The 27,425-nt window shown below is 58.0% G+C and overlaps 1 protein-coding gene across 1 annotated transcript in view; it reads left to right on the top strand.

Annotated features, from left to right (window-relative positions):
• Positions 1-658: 658 nt before the first annotated feature.
• The window catches only part of FOXK1 (forkhead box K1), a 51,750-nt gene continuing 24,983 nt past the window's right edge, over positions 659-27,425 (top strand). Inside the window, 2 exon segments of the mRNA XM_005887337.3 lie at positions 659-1,001; positions 1,004-1,370. Coding sequence (XP_005887399.2) covers positions 869-1,001; positions 1,004-1,370 — 500 coding nt within the window. The 5' untranslated portion in view covers positions 659-868.

The raw sequence follows: 27,425 nt of genomic DNA, 5'->3' as shown, positions 1-27,425 counted from the left end.
TCACCTTGCAACAAGGCCTCAGACTTGAGACTGCTGTAATTTTGTATTTGTTAGAATGTTACTTGATTTCTTCCTGCATCTCCCACTACACTGTAAGCTCTACTAGGAAGGGTCTGTTTTCTCCCCACCTCAATAATTATTAAATGATGACAGCGCGCAAACACTGGAGGGCCCTGACTGATTCAGGAACGGGCATGAAGCACTTCTGAAGGATGCCTGAAGTAGCCGGATCTGCCTTTTCACTGAAGACTCCCCTGCAGGCATCTGTCTCCCTGCCCCACCCCCGCCCCGCATTAGACTGTAACGGATGTAAGGACCTAGGCGCCTGGCCTGCGTCCTGGGTCACTCGTGTAGCTACTTGTTGAGTGAATGGATGACTCCGAATTGGAACACAGGGCATCAGGGGTCGCCAGCACCTTCAAGCAAACTCCAGTTACAGCGCGAGACCCCTCAGTCTTGGTGCTTAAGTAGGATCGCACTTTGGGGTGTCGGGTGGAGCCTCTAGAGCCCAGGAGGCTGCTGACGTCAGAGGTCCCTTTCTGCAGCGAGTGACCCAGGATCGAAACTTTCCAGTGCGGCTTCTTCGGGGTGGCGGGGGGGCGGGGTTCCCCTCCCGCGTCCCGGGGCCGGAGGCGGCGGCTTCCCACGGCCGGGCGCGGCGGCGGCGGCAGCGGCGGCCAGGGCCCACCCCCGGGCGGGCGCGGCGGGCTAGGCGCGGCGAGCGGACACGTCCCCCTGGCGGCCCCGCGCGCGCCGCGCCCGGCGGCTCCGCTCCGAGCGCTCCGGGCCGGGATCCCGCGGCCGCCGCGCCCGGAGCCCCGCCCCACGCGCCGCGCCGCCGCCGGAGGCCGCCCGGAGCTGCGCGAACATGGCCGAGGTCGGCGAGGACGGCGGGGCCCGCGCCCTGCTGGCGCTGCGCTCGGCGCCCTGCAGCCCGGTGCTGTGCGCCGCCGCCTTCCCGCCCGCCGCGCCCGCCGCCGCTCCGTCGCCGCCGCCGCCGCCCGCCCAGCCCCGCCACCCCCACCGCCGCCGCCGGGCGCGATCGCCGGGGGTGCGGGGGGCGCGGCGGGCGAGGCCCTGGTGGCCGCGGCCGCCGCCTCGGTGCGCCGGAGCCCCGGGCCCGCGCTGGCGCGCCTGGAGGGCCGCGAGTTCGAGTTCCTCATGCGGCAGCCCAGCGTCACCATCGGCCGCAACTCGTCGCAGGGCTCGGTGGACCTGAGCATGGGCCTGTCCAGCTTCATCTCGCGGCGCCACCTGCAGCTCAGCTTCCAGGAGCCGCACTTCTACCTGCGCTGCCTCGGCAAGAACGGCGTCTTCGTGGACGGGGCCTTCCAGCGGCGCGGCGCGCCAGCCCTGCAGCTGCCCAAGCAGTGAGTGCCGCGGCCCCCGCCCCGAGGACGGCCCTCCGACCCCTGACGGTCGCCCTTGCCCCTGGGCTTGGGGTCGCCGCCCCCCGCGCCCCATCCCTGCCCGCGTTGGACAGGAGTCACCTCCTGACCCCAGCCTACCTTGGGCCGGGGGCAGCCCCCACCCCCCATGCCGGGCCGGGCCTCAGGGTCGCCCTTGCCTCTCTTCCCAGCAGAGCGTGGGGTCTCCCCGTCTCCTCCCCATCTGGACACGGGGTCACTCTTGACCCCTGCCCTGACGGCGCCCAGGGCGTCGAGGGTCGCCCTTGCCCTCCCCCACAACCTGGACACCAGGGACCCTCTATCCCCGCCCCTTGTCTGGACTGCGGTGGCTCTCAAATGGACTGGCTGGAAGGGTTGCGCCAGGCAGTCTGCGGGGTCCCCAGGGTGGAGGGGGGGGACCCGGGAAGGTCAGGCCCCTTCAGGGGACAAGAGGTGAGTGGGCTGGGGTGGGGACAGGAAGTGTCTTCTCCTCTGTGTATCTGAGGATGCGGGCCAGGGGTCCCCATGACTCGGGCATCCAGGGCACAGTCGGGGTTCCTGGGCAGGAGGGTACGTCCCAGCGAGGAGGCAGGGAGAGGGGGACCCGCCACGCTTGGGGGACAGGCGGCCGATGCCCCGTGGGACTTCAGCAACACCCTCGTGTTCCCTGGCCCTTCCGGTTCCCAGCCTGCCTACCGCCCTACCCCGGAGGTCCTTGCTTTCTCCCGTCTGCGGTCAGGTCGCTGTGCAGGTAGTCATGCCGCGCTGGGCACTTTCTTTTTGTCTGTAGCAGTTGCTTCCCACTCCTCACCAGTGTTCTGCTTCTGCAGCGGACCTGTGTTCCAGAGTTGTCTCTGACTAATTACTCTCGCTTTTATAAGCACCCTGGGTCTACAGGATTTTTTGGTGGGGTGAGTCCCAGGGCCCAAAGCCTGTTTCTGTAACCTTCTCCCCTTTCTAAGATCTCAGCGCGTTTGGTTGTTAAGTATTGTACTGAGTAATTTTTCAGCATCAGCAAGGACTTACTGGTGTTTAGGGCCTGGGGAGTGTGGGGGGTGGAAGGTGAAGGCGTAGACAAACTTTGTTTTCCAAACATGAAAGCTGTGTGTTTCTGTAAAGCCAGGACTTGATGAATAACAGAATTGTCTTATCCAGTGGTTGCTGTCTCTCTGTTGTGTCTTTTCCACAACCTACACACTCCCCATCCAGGCCATTAGATGCGTGCTGGGGCCAGCCCCTCGCCTGGTGAGAAAGTGACAGGCAAGCAGTGCCTTTCCCCTCCCTGCCCTGTAGCCCTCGGAGGCCCAGTCTGCTAGGGCTTCTTTGTATAAATTCAGGTTCTGGAAGGGCGTCCGCCCAGCAGTCTTGTTTTCAGAGCTCCCTGCCCAGCCGCTGAGTGGGTGCAGCCCTGGCGAGGCGAGGCTCACCGAATCGTGAATGCACCAGTATTTTCTCTAAGTCAAGGGGAAGAAATTTCAGCCGGAGGAGTCCTCAGTTCACGCGCTGAATGGGCGAGTCCCCGGCCCATTGTTTGTGAAACGTGACTGGTGATCACGCTGCCTCCCTGGCCCTTGGAGCCAGCAGCCCGCACGGCTGCCCCTCTCCGTCCAGGACCCTGCCCACAGCGCTCGTCGGGCTGTGTTCAGATTCACGCGCCAGGGCGATGGAGAATCCACACAGCAGGACGGGCATGCTGGTGGAGAGACCCCTCGTGGACATCCGAGTCGGCCTTCCTGGGAGAGGGCAGTTGTTTCTCAGACCGTCCAGGCCTGTGGACAGACGTGTCGGAGCCTGCCTGGTTGGATGTTGTTTTTATTTGAGGAAGCTCAGCCTAGGTGGTCACGTCCATGGATCAGAGGGGCTGTTGAGAGCTGCTCTTTCGAGTTGGGGCAGGGGCTTCGGCTCAGCACGTGGAGAAGCGATCAGGCAGGGTTACTGAGCCCAGAGGAAGGAAGTTGGCTGTGCGCACTGGGTGTCACCTCGGGATGGGAAGTTTGCTGCTGACTGTCAAAGAATGGCAGCAGCGAAGTCCGTTTCCTCTCAGGCCTCAGTGGCCAGTGTCGCCACGAGCGCACGAAGCTGTGGTGTTTCTCCGTCGTACTTTGAGAGAGTGCTTACCCTAGTGGGCGCTGCATCGCCCGCTTTGGTGGGCGCTGCCCGAGACCTGGGGCTCTTTGTGCGGGTCGTCCTGCTGGGCGCCCCTGTGTGCCACCCTGCACACACACGCACCCCCTCCCGCACACACACGTGCCCCCACACACACACACAAGCACCCCTGCACACCACCACCCCCGCCCCGCACACACACGCACCCCTGCACACCACCACCCCTGCCCCGCACACACACGCACCCCTGCGCACACACATGCACCCCCCCGCACACACACACACACCCGCCCCCCCCACACACGCACCCTTGCACACCACCACCCCCGCCCCGCACACACACGCACCCCTGCGCACACACGCACCCCCACGCACACACACGCACCCCCCTCCCGCACACACACGCACCCCACACACACACACACCCTTGCACACCACCACCCCCCGCCCCGCACACACACGCACCCCTGCAGACACATACCCCACACACACACACACACACGCACCCCGGCACACACATGCCCCCCCACACACACACGCACCCGGGCATACACACGCGCCCCCCCCACACACACACATGCATCCCTGCACACCACCACCACCCCCCCCGCCCCGCACACACATGCCACCCCACACAGCTCCCCGGGCCGTCCCTTCTGTCCCTCCCCCGACTCAGGGACGCACGAGGTGGCGAGGAAACCCAGAATATACCCACCTTTGTGACTACGAGTAGGTTTTTCCAAAACTAAAATGAAACACTTTTGAAATTACTGGCAGGAAAAGAAAACTGCTTGTGACAGCCCTGGGGGCCGACCCCGCTGGGTGACCGTGAGAACTGGGGGAGCGATGCTGTCAGTCCCGCCGCGGCCCCTCCCCTGCAGATCTCCGGGGCCCCCCGGGTCCCCAGGCCTGGGCGCGGCGCCCGTCAGCTTCACGTGGAGACAGGCCCGCCAGCACTCGGTGTGTAAAAAGCGCGGTGTTTACAGGCTTGTTTGTCGATGAGGAATCAGTGACCGAGCCTGCAGCTCCCCCCGGGGGGGGGAAGAGCGTCCCGAGGCTCTGGGTTTCTGAGGCGGGTGGTCGCCAGGCCTCTCCTGGGCCCTGCAGGCGGGCGTGGTTCCTGTGTGTGGCTGGAGGTCGTCAGGCCAGCAGATCTGCAGTTTGCATCAGATGGAACCTGTGAACTAAAGGAGGGGGACCCCGCACGGCCTCGGGCTTGCTCTCTCGTCTCCCCTTTCCAACCGTCTTTCCCAAAAGCGTCATAAAATAAGCATGTGAACATGTGGACGTGAGTTTTTACAGTAAAAGCAAGACTTTGCTTGTGGTGGCTTCTGCGGGTGGTGACACTGATGGGATTCTTTTTACTTTTCTGCGCGTCCCAAGTTTTCTGTGATGAGCATAGGTCTTTTTTTCCTTCTTTTGAAGACTTTTCATTGCAGAAAGTTTCAAGCGTAGAGACAGTGGTTCCCGGTGCCGTCGCCCAGCTCCCACGGCTGCCGCGCTATGGCCAAGCTTGTTTTATCTGCATCCCCCCGCCCCCCACGCGTCGCAACTGTCCGAGCACTCCGTCTGTAAATATTTCAACAAAAGATAAAGGTTCCTTTTTCAAAAAACCTAACCACAGTGTCGTTATCACACGTACAAAATTAATAACAATCTCTTACTATCATCAAATTTCCAATGAGTGTTTGGATTTTCCTTCCCTTCTCTTTCTTTTCTCACAGTGAGTTCCTTCGAATCAGGAACCAAATCAGGTCCAGACGCTGTGATTGGCTGGCGTGTCTCTCACATCTCTTTCAAACTGCAGGCTCGTCTCATCCCCCCTCCCCTCTCTCCCTTTTTTTGTCCCTGATGAAGAAACAGGGTCATTGGTCCCGTACACTTTCCCACGGTCTCTCTTCCCAGATTGCATTCCCGTGGTGTCTACTGCGTCCTCTCCCTTGGCGTTCTGTAAATCAGTTTTCGGACCTGGAGCTTTGGTCAGACTCGGGTCCAATGCCTTTTTTTTTTTGGCCAAGCCTGCCCCGCGGGCAGAGGCCGGGCAGGCACGTGCCTGTCCCCGTGGCGGGCTTCTGATGGGCGCTGCCCGCGCCCCTCGGCCTGTTGTCCCCAGTCCTCCCATCGTTGATGGTGGCCGCCGGCACGTGTCCCGGGCCGTGCTGACGCAGTCCGCCCTCCGAAAGGCGTGTCGTGAACGGAGATGTTACGGATCATGGCCTCTGCAGGCATCCCGTGATAAAAATTAATTGTAACCACCAAAGCATTTAACTACATAAATAATTGTTCAGGCGCTATGAAAACATACAGGCTTCCCTGCTGGCGCCTGTGGTAAGGAGCCTACCTGCCAACGCAGGAGACACAAGAGACGCAGGTTCGGTCCCAGGGTTGGAAAGGTCCCCTGGAGAAGGAAACGGCAACCCGCTCCAGTACCCTCGCCTGGAAAATCCCATGAAGAGAGGGGCCTGGCAGGCTGCCGTCCATGGGGTCACAAAGAGTCGGACACAACTGAGCTTGCGCACTGTGGACCCATACAGGACATGCTTGTTGCTGTTCCAGCTGGTCACTGGAAGAATATTGAATGTTACTAATCATCTTAGGGTAGACACCAGGTTGAAATATATTGAAATTAATGGGAAAATGCCCAAGACTTGGTGAGGACTGCAGGTGTGGGTGGAAGGCCTCAGGGCCCAGCATCCCCAGGGAGAGCAGCTGGCTCCTGTCCTCCCTACCCTCCTCCCTGTCCCCCACCCCCACCCTCAGCCCGCCGAGTGCCGCGGGGGCCCCCCAGACGCGGTCTCTCCATCCTGGGCGGCAGGTCGGGAGCAGGCCTGCATGCAGAGCTGGGGGTGCCTTTGGGGCAGGGAGGGCGTCAGGTCCCAGGGGTGAAGAGGTGAGACTTCGTGGTGCTGGCTGTGTTTCCGTGTGGGGAGGAGAGCGGTGGGCAGGGAGCAGGGCCGCGTGCGGCCGTGTGTGGAGCCAGGGGCCCATAGAGCCCCGTGGACACGGTCATCAGGCCTGACCCCTGAGGACTGGGTGCGGGGGCCCGGGGGGCCGGAGAGGAAGAGATGCAGCCGAAAGGCCTCCTAAAGGAGGCGTGCTCTCATCTGGTGATGGAGCAGGCCAGGCGGCGTGTGTCTAGAAGCTCCGGGCACGGTGCCCACGTGGAATGAAACTCAGGGGAGGTTGGAGGGGTGTGCCGTGGAAGAAACGGAGCTTTGGAGTCCAGCTAGTCGGATCTGGATGGTGTAGTTGAAATACGAAATGTGGCATTTTCTCTAAGTAGGAGCTTTGTTGTGTGTTTCTTACTGTGTGCTCAGTCACATCAGTCATGTCCGACTCTTTGTGACCCCATGGACCGTGCCCTCCCGGCTCCTCTGTCCATCGGATTCTCCAGGCAGGAATACTGGAGCAGGTTGCCGTGCCTTCCTCCAGGGCGTCTTCCCGACCCAGGGATCAAGCCCACATCTCCTGCATCTTCTGCTTTGCAGGTGGACTCCGTACCTGTTGAGCCATCGGTTGGCAATTATTGTGTTATCACATATGCCAGTTCAAAGAATGTGTCTTGTTAAAAACTTACTTTAAAAACGTTTGTAGGCGTGTATTAATAGCAAAGTGAGAGTTCGTGCATTGAATCTATGTTCCAGTATTGAATTCACATTGGCTGTTTTGGACTCATCTCCTGTGTAAAAAAGTTTCTATAGTGCTTAAAAAAATCAATCTGTGGTAAGGATGGTTTTTATTATGAAGTATGTGTTGAATTTATAATAAACTTATGAAAGTCTTCATCGTTGATGAAGGAATGGAATTGGTAGGTGCTAAAAGAGCATTGAGAAGAGTTTTAGTGGTGTTCATAGTACTTTTGAAAAAGACACGGCTCTGTTCACAATTACATGCTGGCGTGAAAGGAAAGCATTTGATGTATAGATACGGTAATTTACCCTGTGCTGTTTCTGCATCTTGCGAATGTCAGGGGATAAACTTGCTAAGTTAATGACAACTCGAATTACAGCAGTGCCTCATTTCCATAATTACCCTGCATTTAAAGCATTTCATATTAAAATGAGAGGGTTATATAAAATGCATTTACTTTGATTTCCTGGAAAATAGGCCCTCGCATTTGTGACTTGTTATGAGATTTTCTAGTTCATTCTCGTGGCTTCTGTGGCTTCTCACGAGTTTCTAGTTTTCTGGTAAAAAATGTTGCTGGTAGATCTAAAAAGAAAGAGAAATGTAGCCTGCCTGTGTGCACGCGTTTCACGGCCCCGGAGAGGGAGGCTCTGCACCATGGCCCGGTGCACCCGGCCTCGCGCTGGCTCAGTGGCCGCCGGCCCGCGGCTGCACCCTGGGGCCTGGCGGGCTCTGCCTGGGTGCGGGGCGAGCCCGTGGGGGGGCTCGCTTTGCTTAGCCCTGAGGGCTCCACGTCCGTTCCTGAGGCTCCTCTCCCCTAAGAGCCAGCTCAGGTGTGGGTATTTGTTGGCGGTGACTCCGTTAGAAAGGAGTTAGGAAGAAACTCTCGTCCTTAGTCACCGGGGACGTGTTTAACTGTTTGTTTACCGGGGAGCCCAGAGAGCTCTTGTTTATATGGGGTGTGTCTGTTACAGTTGCCACATTGGAAATTGCCCTGAGAAAAGAAGGTTTATGTATTTATTAATCTATTTAAAAATAGCAATAAGAGGCCTATTTCAAAAATAACTTTCTATGAGAAAATAGCTCCGTCTCCCCAAACAAAAGAAACTGGGATGGGTGTTCATTTCTTGGTAAGTGTCCTTTAAGTCTGCCCTGATTGATGCAAGACCTGACTCTCCCCGGCCGGCCTCTGCTTACCGTGTTGTGATACGTTGCTTCAGCTAAGTTTCCTGGGAAAGGGAGGAGAGTTTTCTAGTCTTTGGGCAAGTTGTGGGAGTTCTCCCATGCCTCTCCAGGCTGGACAGCAGTGGTTTCTTGAAAGTTGACTGCAGGATGCCATCTGCAACCTCATCCCTGGACTTTAAAACCGAACATTAAAACCCGTTGCCCTCTCTTGTGTTTTGAAAAAATCTTTACCCATGGGTGATTTTGTAGCCTCATGCTTTGGTCATTGAGGAAAATACCAATTGAATTATGCAGATGTAACGTCAACGTATCTTATTATACAAATGTTTTATTTTTGTTCTATCGTTAGTTACTTTTGATCCACTCGAACCCAATAACTCACGTCTTTGAAAATAGAAATCTTTGAAAGGATCAGTCTTCCTGATGTAGTTTAATTTTGCTCTAAAAGTTGAGTGAGAGCTCATTTTGTAGAAGTAAGTCAGTGTTGTTGCCAGCCTTTCTGAGCATCCTGCGGCATGATTGGCTTAAATTCTAGTGTTTTCGTATGTGCAGTCAGTTCTGGATTAGCTCAGGTGGAGCTGTCCAGCCCACCAGTGACTTCTGCTCCTTCCCTGCCCCTGGAGGGGTGCCGTGGGGTCCCTGGGGGCTCCCCTCCCTTTCCCTCCAGCTGCGGCCGTGGACCCACCAGGAAATGGGAGAGCGAGGCCAGCGGTCATGGAGTGACTCAGCCCTCTAGGACGTCAGGGACAACATGGGATTTTATGGCATTATTCCTTGTTTGGGATTTTTCGTGAACCCTTTCTAAGCACAATTATAAAACAAGACTGGGCCCCTTTTGGTGAACATAAACCTTCCTTCCCTCCTCCTGCTCCCATCTCCTCCAAGTGGATGTCTTTCTGTCTGTCTGTCTGTGTCTTCCTTCCCCCAGTAGCTCGGCGTCACACACAGCATCAGGCCCGTCTTCTGTCCCATTCTGGAAAGACTGCCTGTCGTGGTTTGTGTCAGAAAAGCCCGAGGGTCTTGCTGTGTTTCTGGATGAGCGGCTGTGAGGTCAGATGCGCTGGGACCGGCCCCCCCACACACACACCCCCATCGTCGCCTTTCTCTGAGTCACAGATGCTCTAGGTGAAGGGCCAGTCTAGGTGCTGACCTGATGAGGCGAGCGTGCCATCAGCTGGGGACGCGCAGTGCTGGGCTGGGGGTGGCTGCAGGGAGCCGGGCGTGGGTCCTGGAGAGCCTGCCCGGAAACCCCGCGCCCGCCCCCGTGTCTGGTTTGGATGCGTTTACAGAGGAGGTTGAGGAGCCTCCGTGTGTTACCAGGAAGCCTCGCTGGAGCGTTCGTCAGTGAAAGGTAGCCTGTAAACTCAGTGCTGCTCCCGATCCCATGTGGAAAGGCTGTCAGGATGAAGCCCGATGCTTCTCATGACGGAGTGGCTGGCAGCAGACCGGCTGGCGCCCAGGGCCCACGTGAAGAGGACGACGGCCCGGTGGAAGTTTGTGCCCACCCCCCCACCCCGCCCCCGCCACGGGACATAAGTGTCTGGTCTGCTCAGCAGTTACGTGCCCCACGCTGGGAACAGTGACTCATTGTGGCCGGAGGAAAACACCTTCGCTCAGAGTGCCCGGCTGGGCTGGACCCCACGTGTACCAGCGCCTGCTGCCTGCAACGCCCGGCCCTCAGGGTGGCTCAGCCGACCGTCGGGCTTTCTCAGCAGTTCAGTCTTTCCCTGGCGTGGCGCTGGGAGCAGGTTCCAGGCCCCTCCCCGGGTGGCCGGGCGGGGATCTTCCCGGTGTTTGAAACACCCTGCAGCAAAAGAAGTGCCCAGCAGGACTGCCCGGGCCCCGCATGGCTATTGACACTTGAAATGTGGCTCATGTAACCAGAGAGCTGATTTTTTTTTGGCTGTGTGGTGTGCATGTGGGATCTTAGTTTCCCAACCAGGAGTGGAACCCAGGGCCCCTGTAGTGGACTCAGGGGGCCCAGCCACTGAACTGCCAGGAGAGCCCCTGAGTTCTAATTTTTATTTTGCTTTTCAGTTTTTGTTGTCAATCAGTCAGTAAGTTGTGTCCAAGTCCCTCTGACCCCATGGACTGCAGTACACCAGGCTTCCTGTCCTTCACTATCTCCCAGAGCTTGCTCAAAACTCATGTCCATTGAGTTGGTGATTCTATCCAAGCATCTCATTCTCTGTCATCCTCTTCTCCCACCTTTAATCTTTCTCAGCATCAGGGCTTTTCCCAATGAGTCGGCTTTTCACATCAGGTGGCCAAAGTATTGGGAGTTTCAGCTTCAGCATTAGTCCTTCCAATGAGTATTCAGGACTGATCTCCTTTAGGATGGACCGGTTGGATCTCCTTGCAGTCCAAGGGACTCTCAAGAGTCTTCGCCAGCACCACAGCTCAAAAGCATCAGTTCTCTGGCACTCAGCCTTCTTTGTGGTCCAGCTCTCACATCCGTCCTGCCCGTGTGTGGGGCTGTCCCCAGGCAACCTTGGGGAGGTGGTGGGTCTGTGGATGCCCAGGCCCCAGGGCATGGCTGCCACCACAGTTTACTCCACTGGCCTCCGAAGCATGCGTCTTGCTTCTGCCGTGTACCTCGAGGTGTGGGGTTGGGAAAGCCTGATCCAGGCCATGGGGTCAGGTCGCATGCGGGGCAAGTGGTCCTTCCGCAGAGGAGGGCCCCGTTCAGTGTCTGCCACCCTGAACCGAAGCTAAGTCCAGATGGACGGCTTCTGTGTTTCCCTTCGTTGCCTCAGTACTTGAAGTCAGAGGAAGAAAGTCAGGGGATCTGAGACACAACTCCTGTGGGTGTTGAAGACGAAGGCAAATTTGCAGCTTTGCAGGAAGTTAACAGTGAAAACCCTCTCCCTGGCCCTTTGTAGCCCTGGGTGCGTTGATTATGGACAGATCCCCTGCGAGTCCAGCTCCCTAAGGCTCGTGTTTGGGTTTCTGTCCTTGCAGACTTTTCCCTCCTTGCTGAGCAGGTGAGTACCTGTCCAGAGTTGGAGTGGACACCTGCTTGGACCGGGTTGCTCTGGTCTGTGTGCCTGTGAGGGGCCAGTGTGTTGACCTGGCAGGACTTCCTGGGCCAGTCACTTGCTGAGTGGACACTGGCCCTCGTCCCTCTGGTCCTGTGTCCCTCTCAGGGATCTGGAGGTTCCTTGAGGGTGGCACTCACACGCATGGCCCCTGGGACACTCTGCATCTGTGGAGCGGATCTGTGTGTCTGATCTTGTGTGGCCTGCGGGTGGCTGGACAGGGTCCGTTCCAACATCTTACTCACAGGAAGTCCAAAACAGTTGTTTCTGACCAGTGGTTAGAAAACTCTTTGAGTGGCCAGGCCAGGACCCAGGCGGGTGCCGTCCAGTGTCGTGTCCGCTCATCCTGACCCCCTCATCAGCTCAGTCTGCACCCGGCCTGCGGGGAGTCGTGCGGGGCCCTTGGATGGGCTTGGGCCCAGGCCCCTTCCCCAGGCTCCTGTTGGTCAGGTTTTCCTGGCGTTCGGCCACGCCGTGTCTCGGCACATAGCACCTGCCGGGGCTACAGAATCCAGACTGCATGGTCGCCAGCATCACAGCCAGAATCTACAAGTCCTCTTCACTAGGAGCCCCATGCCCCTTGTCACATTTAATCCCGGGCGTTTATAGACTTCTCTCTGGGCTGGGTAACGTGATGGGGACTTTTCTCCCTGATCATTTTCTAAAGGTCAGAGCTCACAGGTAGGAAAAGGGGGCCCTTTCCCTTCACTCTGGAGTGTGTATTTCCCCAGAGTAAGAGTGTGTCCATCGCCAGGTCTGGCCCTGAGTCCGGGCAGCGTGACAGAACCTGTTTTCCGGCGGCCCTCTTCTTGGTTCCGTCACCAGCTGGGCTGGGTCCAGGCTGGAGGCTGCGCCCAGGGCCCCGTCTCCAGTGACCTTGACGCTCTTAAGAGAAAACAGAAGTCACTGAGTCGGAGGGACTCGATTTTCAGCCGGTCTGTCCAATCTGACGACGTCCTGATTGGGTTCTGGGGAAGCGTCTCTGGCTGGAACGCTGGCCCGGGCCGCGTGCCCTTTCTGAGTGTTGCACACACGTGGGCCTTCTCGACTGGATCGTGTGGCCCCTAGGAGGATTTTGTGCTGTCGGGCTCCTCCACCAAATAGTTACTGGTGTTCTTGTGATTAGTAATCTCTGAGATTCGGTACTGGAATAAAACAGTAATTTCTAATCCAGCCACATTTACCCCTTCTATAGCAGTGTTTTAATTCACTCTCAGTGATGGGAGTTGTCTTGGCTGGGCCCCCCGGCAGGGGCAGCGACTGGCTCACCCCGGGCAGGACCCCGAGAGGTGGGCAGGCGGGGCTCTAATCTCACACCAGCCTCCTGTGTGCCTGACCATCACCACGGCGTTCGTGCACCACAAACGGGGGTGCAGGGCACTTTGCAAAGGAAAAGCTGTGCCTTGGAGGGGGAAGCCCGGGACTGATGAAATAACTCGCACGTTATGGAAGGCGTTTTAAGAAATACAGGAAAGTGCAGAGGACAGTGTAACGTGTCCTCCGTCATGTCCGGTCATTTTCTGTTTTTTTTCAAAAGAAACGACAGGTCGCAGGTGACTTTGGGGTCCCCTGAGTTCCCGAGACCCTTAGGAGTTTGATTCTAGTCCTTCGTCATACCTTCCCGACCCAGAGCCGTCTCCGAGTGATGCTTGTGCAGTTGTGTGTGTGTCTGTGGTGGCGGGGGGCCGATTTACATGAGTGGGGTCTCACCGTCAGTGTGCTTCCACGGCTGCAGGAGGAGTGCTTCATGGGCGAGACGGTCAGATGCACGGCCGACCGTGTCTTCACAGCCCCGAGGCCTGACCGCTGCCCTTCCCGGCCCCGCAGCCTCCGGTCCCGCCTTCCTTCCCCTGTCCCGCCTGCTCCAGCGCTCGCACCCCTGCACCCGTGCACTCCCAGGCCTCACCCCAGCATCCCTGCCCACCCCTCATCCCATCCGGGGCCCCGGGCTCACCCTCAGCCGCCATCCCTGAGCTCACGGCTGGATCCGGGGGGCCCCAGCGGGCCTCCGCTGGTCCCCTGCCTGGCGCGCCCGCGGTCGCCCAGTGGCGCTGCCGCGGGGCCGGGTGGGCCAGCAATGTGTGCTCTGCGTCCCCCGGGTCTTCCTGGAGCTTACACCCGTGCGTTTCCCGTGTGACACGTATGTGTTGCTGCCCCACTAACCTGGAAGGTCTTGGGGGTGAGGTCCGTGCATGGAAGTGTTCATGCGGCAGTTGGTCAGGGTTACCTGGGCCTTTGCCCCGCAGCGCACCCCAGAGGTGTGCGGCCCTTCCCGAGGAAGGGCCTCGGGACTCGGAACCACGCTTGGAATAGTCCTGGCCAGACAGGTGGCCGCCCTGCCCGCCCAGCAGCAGGCTGAGCCGGCGGGCCCTGTCCCCGCCGTCCACCTCCCCTGCGGGCGTCTTCCGAGCTGCCCGGTGTCCCCGGACACTGTCCACAAGTACAGGGGTCCTGTAAGACACTCGGCCCATATTTGGGGGCAGTTGGTTCTTCAAGTCTCTAGGAGCCTGGTGGACCTCAGTCCCCATATGGGGACACAACTGAGCAACCAAAGGGCAACAGCAGGTTTCTCCCTCTCGACGGGCCTGTGACCTGTAGGGACTGAGCCGGAGCCCTGGGGACTCAGCACCCACAGGTGTGTCTCCCTTTTCTGGGCAGATCCACCAGTCTCTCTGTTACAGCTCCTTGTGAAGTGAAGTGAAAGTCGCTCAGTCGTGTCCAACTCTTTGCAACCCCATGGACTATACAATCCGTGGAATTCTCCAGGCCAGAATCCTGGAGTGGGCAGCCTTTCCCTTCTCCAGGGGATCCCAGGTGATCTCCAGGGGATCAACCCAGGGATCGAACCCAGGTCTCCTGCATTGCAGGCAGATTCTTTACCAGCTGAGCCACCGGGAAGCCCCGCAGCTCCTTCTGGTCATCAGTGTCTCAGCCTTCACTTTTTATCATTTTCAGAAGTGTAATTTCATTTTTTTCCCCTGCCATTTAAGCAGCCAAGGAAATCTGATGTGTTTTTAACATGATAACTATTTTTTTTAATGCTGAAAAATTGATAAAGCCGGTCACTTTTTTAAAGGCACCGGTGAGGGTCTCTATCTTTGGAGAACTTGTCTGTCCAGAGGCTTTTTTCCAGAGGGCTCCATGACTCCATGACTAACGAACGCAGTAGTTAATCCTCGCCAGAGCAGAGGAGTTGAAAGTCTTGAATTCTCAAGCTTTTTGGCGAGTTTGCTTTCTCAGCCTGCATTATCTGATTTTCTTAAAAGTCAAAATTCTTCAGAGTCATTTCTTTTCTGGAAAAGTCTGTTTTTAAAAGAAAGCCAAAAAAACACACATTAGCTTGACATCACACATCTATGCAGCCTTTACTATTTCAAACCTTTTGGTGTTACATATGCAACCTGCGCCCATACAAACTTTGGAAAACGCAGAAATGTGGGGAGAAGAGCCCCGGACAGCGGCCCCCACGGAGGTGACCGCTGCTGCCTTCGGAGTGTTCCTTGCGCCTTGTTTCCTTTTTAAAAAACAAAACAAAACACTAGAGCAGGGGCTCTGCTGAAACTGCATATTTGCAATTTCACTGCTGCTGGGGAATTGGAATCCGTCTAGCCAGGGGCTCTAAAGCACCTTTTTTATGTTAATATCTGTGTGGCTGAGTAGATTAGGGCCCTGAGCCCGGAGTTGGTCTTTAAATGGAAGGGAGGGTCCCCGAAGAGTCTGGCCTAGGGACCTAATACCCTGGGGTTGGGCAGAGTCGGGGGCGGGTTGGGGTGGGACTCCCCTCCCCCATCCCCGTGGGCCCCAGTTCCTAGCGGCCAGATCAGATAAGGCTCTTGGTAACCAAAACGCTATTGCTAAGGCCTCCCCAGACAGCCATTTTGCTTTTTTGCTTTTCTTTTCCATGGGGATGGTCTTGATCCCTGTCTCCTGTACAAAGTCACGAACCTCAGTCCATAGTTCATCAGGCACTCTTATCTATCAGACCTAGTCCCTTAAATCTATTTCTCACTTCAACTGTATAATCGTAAGGGATTTGATTTAGGTCATACCTGAATGGTCTAGTGGTTTTCACTACTTTCTTCAATTTCAGTCTGAATTTGGCAATAAGGAGTTCATGATCTGAGCCACAGTCAGCTCCTGGTCTTGTTTTTGTTGACTGTATAGAGCTTCTTCATCTTTGGCTGCAAAGAATATAATCCATCTGATTTCGGTGTTGACCATCTGGTGATGTCCATGTGTAGAGTCTTCTCTTGTGTTGTTGGAAGAGGGTGTTTGCTATGACCAGTGCATTTTCTTGGCAAAACTCTATTAGTCTTTGCCCTGCTTCATTCCGTATTCCAAGGCCAAATTTGCCTGTTACTCCAGGTGTTTCTTGACTTCCTACTTTTGCATTCCAGTCCCCTATAATGAAAAGGACATCTTTTTTGGGTGTTAGTTCTAAAAGGTCTTGTAGGTCTTCATAGGACCGTTCAACTTCAGCTTCTTCAGCGTTACTGGTTGGGGCATAGACTTGGATGACTGTGATATTGAATGTTTTGCCTTGGAAACGAACAGAGATCATTCTGTCGTTCTTGAGATTGCATCCAAGTACTGCATTTCAAACTCTTTTGTTGACCATGATGGCTACTCCATTTCTTCTAAGGGATTCCTGCCCGCAGTAGTAGATATAATGGTCATCTGAGTTAAATTCACCCATTCCAGTCCATTTTAGTTCGCTGATTCCTAGAATGTCAACATTCACTCTTGCCATCTCTTGTTTGACCACTTTCAATTTGCCTTGATTCATGGACCTGACATTCCAGGTTCCAGAGTTCCAAAGAATAGCAAGAAGAGATAAGAAAGCCTTCTTCAGCGATCAATGCAAAGAAATAGAGGAAAACAACAGAATGGGAAAGACTAGAGATCTCTTCAAGAAAATTAGAGATACCAAGGGAACATTTCATGCAAAGATGGGCTCGATAAAGGACAGAAATGGTATAGACCTAACAGAAGCAGAAGATATTAAGAAGGGATGGCAAGAATACACAGAAGAACTATACAAAAAAGATCTTCATGACCCAGATAATCACGATGGTGTGATCACTCACCTAGAGCCAGATATCCTGGAATGTGAAGTCAAGTGGGCCTTAGAAAGCATCACTACGAACAAAGCTAGTGGAGGTGATGGAATTCCAGTTGAGCTATTTCAAATCCTGAAAGATGATGCTGTGAAAGTGTTGCACTCAATATGCCAGCAAATTTCGAAAACTCAGCAGTGGCCACAGGACTGGAAAAGGCCAGTTTTCATTCCAATCCCAAAGAAAGGCAATGCCAAAGAATGCTCAGACTACTGCACAATTGCACTCATCTCACACGCTAGTAAAGCAATGCTCAAAATTCTCCAAGCCAGGCTTCAGCAATACGTGAACCATGAACTTCCAGATGTTCAAGCTGGTTTTCGAAAAGGCAGAGGAACCAGAGACCAAATTGCCCACATCCGCTGGATCATGGAAAAAGCAAGAGAGTTCCAGAAAAACATCTATTTCTGCTTTATTGACTATGCCAAAGCCTTTGACTGTGTGGATCACAATAAACTGTGGAAAATTCTGAAAGAGATGGAAATACCAGACCACCTGATCTGCCTCTTGAGAAATTTGTATGCAGGTCAGGAAGCAACAGTTAGAACTGGACATGGAACAACAGACTGGTTCCAAATAGGAAAAGGAGTACATCAAGGCTGTATATTGTCACCCTGCTTATTTAACTTATGTGCAGAGTACATCATAAGAAATGCTGGGCTGGAAGAAGCACAAGCTGGAATCCAGATTGCTGGGAGAAATATCAATAACCTTAGATATGCAGATGACACCACCCTTATGGCAGAAAGTGAAGAGGAACTAAAAAGCCTCTTGATGAAGGTGAAAGAGGAGAGTGAAAAAGTTGGCTTAAAACTCAGCATTCAAAAATGAAGATCATGGCATCCGGTCCCATCACTTCATGGGAAACAGATGGGGAAACAGTGGAAACAGTGTCAGACTTTATTTTGGGGGGCTCCCAAATCACTGCAGATGGTGACTGCAGCCATGAAATTAAAAGACGCTTACTCCTTGGAAGGAAAGTTATAACCAACCCAGACAGCATATTGAAAAGCAGAGACATTACTTTGCCAACAAAGGCCCGTCTAGTCAAGGCTATGGTTTTTCCAGTGGTCATATATGGATGTGAGAGTTGGACTGTGAAGAAAGCTGAGCACCGAAGAATTGGTGCTTTTGAACTGTGGTGTTGGAGAAGACTCTTGAGAGGCCCTTGGACTGCAAGGAGATCCAACCAGTCCATTCTGAAGGAGATCAGCCCTGGGATTTCTTTGGAAGGAATGATGCTAAAGCTGAAACTCCAGTCCTTTGGCCACCTCATGCGAAGAGTTGACTCATTGGAAAAGACTCTGATGCCCGGCGGGATTGGGGGCAGGAGAAGAAGGGGACGACAGAGGATGAGCTGGCTGGATGGCATCACTAACTCGATGGACATGAGTCTGAGTGAACTCCGGGAGCTGGTGATGGACAGGGAGGCCTGGCGTGCTGCGAGTCATGGGGTCGCAAAGAGTCGGACACGACTGAGCGACTGAACTGAACTGAAGCAAACTGCAGCGTCATTCCTCATCTTCCTGGGTGGTTTTCAGCGTGGGGAAGTGTGGGTGAAGAGGCCGAGATGCTCCTGGTGGGAGACTCATCGCGGGTGGAATGTTGGAAGCCTTGGGGGGAGGGGCCGTTGCCCCGGCTGTAAATGCTGTAAGTCCTGTCTGACCAAGAGGTCAAGGTTGATTCTTCCTTCCCCTGCCGGGGCAATTGCCCCCTACAGACAGGACCTGGTGTCATGAACACTTTTTGCAGGGTCTATCTACAGATAATTTTAATGAAACTGAATAAATAACACAAGAGGTCATGAAAAATACAAGCTGGTTTATGCCTTAACTGAACTCCATTGCATTTTCTCTGTAAAAGTGAAAAATAAAACCTGAGGGTCCCCTGCCTTTGTCCCCATGCGGCCGAGATGCTGCGTGGCCAAGATGCAGACACACCAGAGCGATGCCCCCCAGGCGGAGGGGCTGCCTCCAGCCGCAGGGAGAGAAGACCGCCCGCCCCCGACCCTTACCCCGCTCCCTGAACCGGCTGGGGAGGCAGGTGCTGCCCAGACAGCAGAGGAGAGGGCGGGCCCCTGGAGACCCAGTGGGGCTGGCCCTGTCCGGAGGGTGGGTATGGACCCCTGATGGGCGTCTGGCTCAGTCTTTATTTTAGAGAAAATGGTTCTGACGATAGGCCATCCGGGATAAACTGATGGGTTTGAGGCTGTAATTTACATAACAAGCCAGGTTGGTTTACCCCCACACTGCTGAACACAGGCTTCTCCCGGCGCAGTTTCTGTGTCATTAGCCTGTTGTATGACCCAGTTTCCCCAGACGGGTCGTTTCTCCTCCGCGGTGCTAATGTCTGAGCGGAGACATGGCCCCGGCTGGCGGGGCCGGTGGTGCTGGAGCGGCCCCGCGGGGCTGGCGGGCCGTGGTTGGGGCGGTCCCTCCGGCCCTCCCGCTCCGCGCGTGCGCGCACTCAGCCCACCAGCACCGCTGGCGGGGCTCCTCCCGGTCCTCGTTCACGCCGCGGGGAGAGCCGGACCGCCACGGGATGCTGGTGGGCTCTCCTCCGCTCCTGGGGCGTCAGGGGTGAGCCCTGGGACAGGCCCGAGGCCTCATCCAGGTGTGCGTTTTCTCCGGGCTGGCTCGGGGTCTCTAAACAGCCCCTCTGCTTTGCAGACGCCGCCTCCGTCCTGGGCTCCGGCTTCTGTCTTTCTCAGTGGCCCCCAGTCAGCAGAGAAAGGGCACTCCTTTGGAAAGGGTTGGAGGGGTTAAAATCTAAGGTGAACACAGATTATCAAGTGATCCTGTTGGGTTAGTCCGGAATTTCACGTGACAGACGGGAAAGAGGCCGTGAAAGTGTAGCAAAGCAGGGTCATAGAGACAGGGCGCTCCAAGTGGTGTCAGCTTCTACTTCTGTGTGGCCGGGAGGGGTTTCCTCCTGGACATCTGGTGAAGCCCCAGCAGCTGGGAGTGGGCCCCGGGCACCCCACCCCCGCTGCCCCATCCTAGGGGGTTTGGGGGTGAAGATGGCAGTGAGGTGCTGCTCCAGGGACAGAGACTGGCGACCCACGGGCTCCGGGTGGGCGCCGGGCGGCCGTGTCACCAGGCCGCGTCGTCCACGCTGCTGATGCCCGGGGAGCCCCCGCCTCCACCTGGCAGGGTGCTTCCCGCTCGGGGTGGGGGGGCCTGTGCTGGGCCCCTCGCGCGCTCTACTCCCGAGCTCGCGTCCGCCAGGTTGCCCAGCTCACAGGCCCGTCTCCCTGGAGAGAGCAACACTGCCGTCCTCGGGGCCTGTGCAGGGCCTCCCCTGTCAGCGGGCGCCCGGTGGACCCAGATGGCCCTGTCCGGCTGGGCCCGGGGGCCCCGGGACCCACGCAGGCCTCAGCTGCATCCGCCATGCCTGCGACAGCTGTTGCTTTCGTGGTGGCTCCTGGGTGGGCCGCAAGACACAGTGCAGGGGGGTGAAGTTTCAGGATTCCGCGTTGGGAAAAGGGAACTAATTTTCCGCCTCAGAGTTCAGATGGCCGGGCCCAGTGTCCTCCTGAGCACCCAAGCAGTGCCCACCGCCCCACGATGCCAGCCACTTGCCTGTGGGTGATGACAGGACAGCAGAGGGTGGGCCCAGCAGGCCCGGGAGATGGTGAGCTGTGTGGTGGTAGGCTGACTCAGCAGCAGGTTTTAGGGGTTTTTATTTAATGGCGTTTTATTGTGGTCTTTGTTTCGTCCCTGGGGGAGTCGGGAGGTCAGAGCCGCCCTGGGCTCCCGGGCTGACCTCAGAGGAGGGTGAGGTCATGGCTGCCTCTGCGAAGGTTCTGGGTTAAGGGGCGTTTCCTGCCAGGACCCCCACAGCGGCTTCACGGAACAGCATGTCCTTCGGGGGTTTTGACTGGCTTTTGGCTCAGGGGCGGGGCGCCGGGATTCCCTGCCGACTGCCATGTGACTCCCGCAACGAAAACGTGCGGTGGTCGGTATTTCTCCTGCCTCAGGACGCCTGGTCTTGGCCTTGGGGCTGCCCGGTGGCGGGAAGGGTCTGCGCCGGACAGTCTGCACCACTGACGCTGCTTTTGATGGAAACTGAACCCAGAGCCTCGCCTCCCCGACGTGGAGCTACAGCAGCGCGCCGTCTGCAGTCTCCCCACGCCGTCGTCTTCCCCCAGTCGTCGCAGGCGGTCTCACGGCTGTGCCCTCACTGGCCCTGCTCCGTGTCGTTCCTCCTGGAGGTGGCGGGGCGTGTGCGCGTCGGGACGAGCCCGATGCTGCTGCTGCGTGGCCACAGCCCTCCCCCTCGGAGCAGCTGGAGCGTCCCTGAACTCAGAAGGGCCCAGAGAGCCCTGAGCGGGTCACCTCAAGCCTGACCACCACGTCGGGTACAGGTGGCCATGCTGGGATCAGACTCCACGTCTCCTGATCCTCGGTCAGCACCACTGCTGTCTCTACTAAAACAGGCTTTCCCCGGGATGTCATGCCTAAGACAGGGTTTACGCGAGTCCAGTGTAGATCCTGCGCGGGCAGTGAGTTGCCGCCCCTCTGCGCCGGGCAGCTCCACTGAAGGCAGAGGTGAGGCTGCTCGGGGTCTGACTAGTGCGCTGTGTCAGTCGGGGAAGCCAGGGCGTTGTGACAAACACCCAGCGGCTCAGACGCAGCGGAAGTGGGTCGCAGCGGCTCCAGGTGCAGAAAGTGCCACCCGGGCACACGGGGCAGGAGCCTGGGGCTTCAGGAGGGGGGTCAGGCTGCCAGCACTGGAGCTGGGGCACTGTGTGCAGAACGGGGCTGGCAGCGGTGGGGCCTCGGGAATTCTCCAGCAGGGCCTAGGCCAGGCGCCCGGTTCCCGGATGTTGGAGGTGGCTCGTTGGTGCTTATTCCTTCCTCACCCCCTCACGTGTGAGACAGGCCGGGAGGGTGGGAACCGGGTCCGCACGCGGCCGTCAGTGGCGTGTGCGCTCCTGCAGCCCGCAGCACCCATTCGGTCCCCCACTTGCTGGCGAGTGCGCCTGCCTCAGACGGAGCCGGAGGGATGCTCTCAGCGGGTCTGCTCGGTCAGAAGGACTGAGGCATCCGGACCGAGGACAGGGCTGCCCTCTGCGGCGGGGGCTGGCCTTCGCGGGGGCTTAGCCCCCCGGCCCGCATGTGCAGACAGCCCCGCCTGCTGTGGACAGGACAGGCCAGCATCTGCCCGTTTGCTGTCAGGGATGAGACCCGCCTGTTCCGCTCATACATCTTTGGGAAGGAATGCTAACCGCTGACAGCCAGACCACCACTCCATGGGTTCTGGGCTCCTTCTTGTCATGGAAAGGTGGTCCTGTCTGCGCTGGGGTCAAGTGTGCCGGCTGCCCCCTTCGCAGCTGGGTTTTCTGTCCTCCCGCCGTGCTGACCTGCCCCTCTGCTGGGCAGGTGGCGTTTAGTTCTATGTCTGCTCCTGAGTGCGTTCGAATCCGTTTATGATTAAACACTGCCCAAACACCCAGGGGGAGAGTTATTGACACAGGTTGGAGCAGAGCCGACGAGGGTGGCGTGCCGGGGCCGGCGTGAATTATCTCCCTCTTCTGTTTATTTCCAGTTGGCAAGAGATGACATTTATTTTTAAATTGTGCTCACAGCTCTGTGACTTCTGCAAAACTACAAACAAGATTTCATTGTAACCCCAGGGTGAGAAAAGGGATGAAGGTCAGTACCTCCGAGGGGCAGACCTCCTCCCGGGCTTCCAGTAGCCAATGAACTTCATCTCCAGATCTGAAATCAGGCAGGCAGCCTGGCCCAGGGAGTTTTACTCAAGCACATTCGTAACTTCAGAAAGTTCTATTTCTGGCCTTTCCATCTGTTAGTTTAGTTGTATTTTTTAGCAGTCAACAGAGAAAGTTCATAAGTGTTCGTCACCTTTAACTGTGTGAGCTCTAAGTAGTGAAAAGTGTCTTTTTACATAATCAGTGCAGCACTGCAGTGTGGGCTGAGTCGGGGCTCCTGGGAGAGGCCTGGGGCTCCTGGAGAGGCCCATTGCCCTCGGGAACACAGGAAGTCGGCTTCCCAGTAGGGAGGTCCCGAGAGCCACCACCCTCTGAGGGCTCACATGGTGCTGATGGGGATCTCAGTGACCCCAGCCTCCTCCCCCTCCGAGTGACCCCGGCCTCCCCTTCCTCCCGGTGACCCCCGGCCTCCCCTTCCTCCCGGTGACCCCCCGCCTCCCCTTCCTCTTGATGACCCCGGCCTCCCCCTCTGAGTGACCCCAGCCTCCCCCCCCTCCCAGTGACCCCGGCCTCCCCCTCCTCCTGGTGACCCTGGCTGCCTCTTCCTCCCGGTGACCCCAGCCTCCCCCTCCTCCCGGTGATCCCAGTTGCCTCCTCCCGGTGACCCTGGCCACCCCCTCCCAGTGACCCCGGCCTCCCCATTCTCCTGGTGATCCCGGCCACCTCCTCCCGGTGACCCCGGCCTCCCCCTCCTCCCGGTGACCCCGGCCGCCTCCTCCCAGTGACCCCGGCCGCCTCCTCCCAGTGACCCTGGCCTCCCCGTCCTCCCACTGACCCTGGCTGCCTCCTCACGGTGACCCTGTTCTCCTGGTGACCCCGCCCGCCTCCTCCCGGTGATCCCGTCCTCCCGGTGACCCCAGCTGCCTCCTCCTGGTGACCCCAGCCGCCTCCTTCTCTTGGTGACCCTGGCCTCCCAGTGATTCCAGCTGCCTCCTCCCTGTGACCCCGGCTGCCTCCGGGGCGGGCCAAGTGGCGGAGCGTTGTCTCAGGATTAACATCGTTTCTGGGTTAATGGCACTCTTGCCCTCTCGCTCATCTCACCTCCGCTTGTAGCCTAAGGGCTGCTTTGGGGTCGTCTTGCCTTTAGGACGCATCTTACAGGTTTTGACATGCGTGCTGTCTGAGGAGGTGGTTCACGGCCGCGGCCCCCCTCGTCCCCTCCCCCGGCCTGTGTCCTGCAGACCTGGGAGGAGCGTCCTCCCACAGAGAGAGCCCCAGGAACGCCTGTCCTCACCTGCGCTTGTGCCCGATCGCGCGTGGTAGCGCCCGTGAACCCAGAGCACCGGGCATCGCGTCCTCCTAAACGTGGCGCAGAAGCAAAACCTCCAGAGAGAGAAGCAGAAGTCCCCGGGCAGGGAGGGGCGCCCTGCTGGCCAGCGAGTCTCCTGGCTTCATGCCACACAGAAAACCCTCAGTGGGAGCGTGGCTGGGACCACGCTGCGTCTGGGTGTTCCCTCTCCAGGAGGGGTCATGGCCGACTGCCTCCGTCTCCTGGCAGAGAGTCTCTAGGAGCAAAGCCCATAGCATCAGGCCCCTGGTGTGCCTGGGTCCCGGCCCCGTGCGCCCTGCCGGCCCCGTGCGCCCTGCCGGCCCCGCGGCTGGCCCTGCACTGGCTGGAGGCAGAGGCTGGAAGCCTGACCTGTGAGAAGCCGTCTGCTTATCAGTGTTTGGCTTGAGCAGAGCCAAGCTCAGAACAAACCAGGACCGTGCGAAGTGCTCCTGTGCTGTGGAATAGGAAGCAGGGTTCTTTGTTTCTCTCTGTAACTGACGGATTAGGACCTGGGTCTGGCCAAAGTGGCTGCACCGGGCATGTGGTCACGTTGGAAGTCCGGGGCAGCTCGCAGATGCCAGCACCAGAGCGCCCAGAGCCACGGCCAGTTCCCTGGAGGTGGAGCGACGTTGGGAAAGCAGTGCTTCCAGCGGCCGGCCCCAGGGTGGGGTCCCCAGGCTTCAGCGTAGACCCCACAGTCTGGAAGCTGTGAGTAGGGGCCAGGAGTGAGGACCGCAGGACGGGGGTCTCTCCGCAGAGCTGTGGTCGGTGTGTGCTGCCCTCGTCCCGGTGGGCCGGCTGCAGTGGCCATGCACACAGTCAGGATGCGAAGCCCTGTCTGCCTCGTTCCGAGGAAGGAGCTGCCCCCCACCCCGGGAGTCCAGGGCGCCCCAGACGGGTGCTCTGAGTCAGGCCCGCAGTCCCGCCTCGTCGCAGCCCTGCAGGCGCAGCATCGTGCGTCCGTCTGGGCCATTCACCACTAAGTCGTCACTGCCCCACTGTATCAGTTCCCCGTGTTTCCTGTGGGACCCGGTGGCTGATCGCGGCTCCTGCAGATAAAGCGGCCGTGAGCAGCCGCGGGCAGGTTTCCAGCCCACCCCATCTTTCCTCTCGGGATGAGCGCCCAGGAGCGCAGTGGATTGGTCGCATCACGGGCTGTGTCTAGTTGAGGAACTGCCCACTGGTCTTCCAGTCCCACCGGCAGGGCGGGGAGATGGCACCGCTTCAGCCGTCTTCCGGGGTGGCCCCCCCGTGTCCCCCGATGGGCGGTGGGTCCCTGCAGCAAAGTGTCCACTCTCTAGTCACACTGGTTTTTCCTCGCATGGGTGATAACAGCTTTTCACTAAGGCTTTTAGGACCTTCCGTCTGTCTTCCGTTTTCTGAAGGTTGGCGTGGATTTCTCTGAGTTTCGCCTGTCTGGGGATCACTCATCTTCTTGAACCTGTAGGTTACCTTGCTGCCGCGTTTGGCGGTTTCTCAGGTATTTTTTTTACCCCACCCACTTTCTGTTCTCCTGGGACTTGGGCGTCGACCTTCTGTTTCAGTCACACAGGCTCCTTAGACGCCTGTGCTTTACCTCAGGCTCTCCTCTCTTTGTGGCTCCAGCTGGGTAATTTCATTGTTCTGGGCTTCAGGTTCACTGGTTCCGTTCTCATTCTTTTCATTCTGTCTGAGTCTTCATTGAGTTTTCAGTTACTGCGTGTTTAGTTCTAACATTCCCCATGGTGGTCTTTTGCTTACGGAGATTTTTCTGCTTCTTTAATTGCTCGTTTTAAGATCACTGCTTTAGAACCCGGGAACGGTGTTCTGACACCAGCATCCTCCTGTGTGGGTGTCTTCACGCCTTTTCCCATTTTGTTTGAGATTTTCCTCATAACAGAAATCTGGACGTTTGGGGGAATGAGCTCTGAAGACTTTGGACCTTATTTAAATCCAGTGTTTGATAAGCACGCCTCTGGGCGAAGGGGGACCGCCCCCGTCACTGCCCACGTGGCCCCCTAGGTGCTGAGAACGAGCCCAGGGACTCACGTGTCACTCCCGCCCCAGACCCGCCCGCTGCTGGCTCTCTGCACTGGCCTGTGCGTCCCCGTCCTCGGTGGGGCAAGTCCCCGGCCCCTCGGTGGGGACAGCGTGCTCCCCGTCCTCGGTGGGGCAAGTCCCCGGCCCCTCGGTGGGGACAGCGTGCTCCCTGTCCTCGGTGGGGCAAGTCCCCGGCCCCTCGGTGGGGACAGCGTGCGCCCCTGTCCTCAGTGGGGCAAGTCCCCGGCCCCTCGGTGGGGACAGCGTGCGCCTGTCCTTGGTGTGCCCATGCTGCGTCCCCACACTCCACGGGGAGGACGTGGGTCCCGCCCTGGGTGGGGGAGGCGTGGGCTGCAGGACTGGTCTCCTCTGGGTCCCTGGCTGAGCCAGAGCCATGACTCCGCAGCCTCACCTGCCAGGACCCACCTCGCCCCCCCACCCCAGTGTGGGGTGCTTCCTCTCCCGACCGCTGGCCACGTGCGTCCTGAGAATCAGAGCAGCCTGTTGTGAACTGTCTTACAAGCCGAGTGGCCTGTCTCCCGTTCAGCTGGGTCTTCCTTGTCCTTGGGCTGATTAAGTTCTCTAGCTTTTCCCGTCACGGCGTGGGCGCCTGAGACTCCTCCGTCCCTGTGCCGTCAAGGTTGCCTTCAGAGCTCTCCATCTCCCTTGTAACTCTCTGCTCTGAGACCCCGGGCGCTGCTGTCGCTGCCTGGACATTGGATTTCTGCGGAAGTGGAGCCGTGCTCCTTTACAAGGCCACTCAGGTTGGCGGGGCCCAGCGTCGTGTGTGGCCGGGGAAGTGGACGTGGAGTCCCAGCAGCTCCTCGGCCTCTGCCGTGGGCATGCCCCCTCGGCGGCCTTCCCGGAGTCCGCAGGCCTGTTGCCTGTGGGCGGGCAGTGGGCCCGCAGAGCACAGTCGTTCATGGAGAGCGAGGAACCCAGCACCCGACCCGCGCGTCCCCTCTGCCGGTGGCTGAGAGGCAGTTTCTCTGTCGCTCTGCCTCTCTTTTCCTGGCCTGTGCCCTCGGCAGACGTCCGCGTTTTCTCCCGGGCACTGTGGCACCTTCTCGGCTGAGCATGTCACTCCCGCCCCAGCGGGACAGCACTTGCTGTCCCCACCGAGGGGCCGGGGACTTGCCCCACCAAGGACAGGGGCGCACAGTGTCCCCACCGAGGGGCTGGGGGCTTGCCCCACTGAAGTCCGTTGCGGGGTGTCCTGGCGGCCCTGGGGGGCGGGGGGTGGGGCGTGGACCCCCGCGTGCCCCCGCCCCCCATCCTGGCCCACAGGGACTCGAGGGGGAGCTGACTCGGGTGAGGCCCTGGGCCTGGGTCGTGTCCTATGCTGACCGAGTTGGTGGGATCAGGGTTGGGGGCTTTCAGATATGGTGTGGTATGTGTGTGGTCAGAGGTATGTGTCTGTGTGTTCGGAGGAGTGTGTGTGTGTTCGGGTGGGGGGGGTCAGAGCTGTGTGTGTGTGTGTGTTCAGAGGGTGTGTGTGTGTGTGTGTGTGTGTGTGTCGGAGGTGTGGGGGGGATGGGGGGGTCACAGTGTGTGTGGTCAGAGGTGTGTGTGTGTGTTCGGAGGGGTGTGTGTGTGTGTGTGTTCAGGGGTGTGGGGGCTCAGAGCTGTGTGTGTGTGTGTATGTGTTTGTGTTCAGAGGGGTGTGTGTGTGTTCGGACGGGTGTGTGTGGGTGTGTGTGTTCGGAGTGGGGTATGTGTGTGTGTTCAGGGGGTGGGGGGGTCAGAGCTATGTGTGTGTGTGTATGTGTTTGTGTTCGGAGGGGTGTGTGTGTGTTCAGACGGGGGGGTGTGTGTGTGTGTGTGTGTTTGGAGTGGGGGGTGTGTGTGTGTTCGGGGGCTGGGGGTGTGTTCGGAGTGGGGTGTGTGTGTGTGTTTGGGGGCTGGGGGTGTCAGAGCTGTGTGCACATGTGTGTGTGAACT

The sequence above is a fragment of the Bos mutus genome, chromosome 25 (genome assembly GCF_027580195.1).
Source record: "Bos mutus isolate GX-2022 chromosome 25, NWIPB_WYAK_1.1, whole genome shotgun sequence".
Classification (NCBI taxonomy): Eukaryota; Metazoa; Chordata; class Mammalia; order Artiodactyla; family Bovidae; genus Bos; species Bos mutus.
This window is presented reverse-complemented; position numbering and strand designations above follow the sequence as displayed.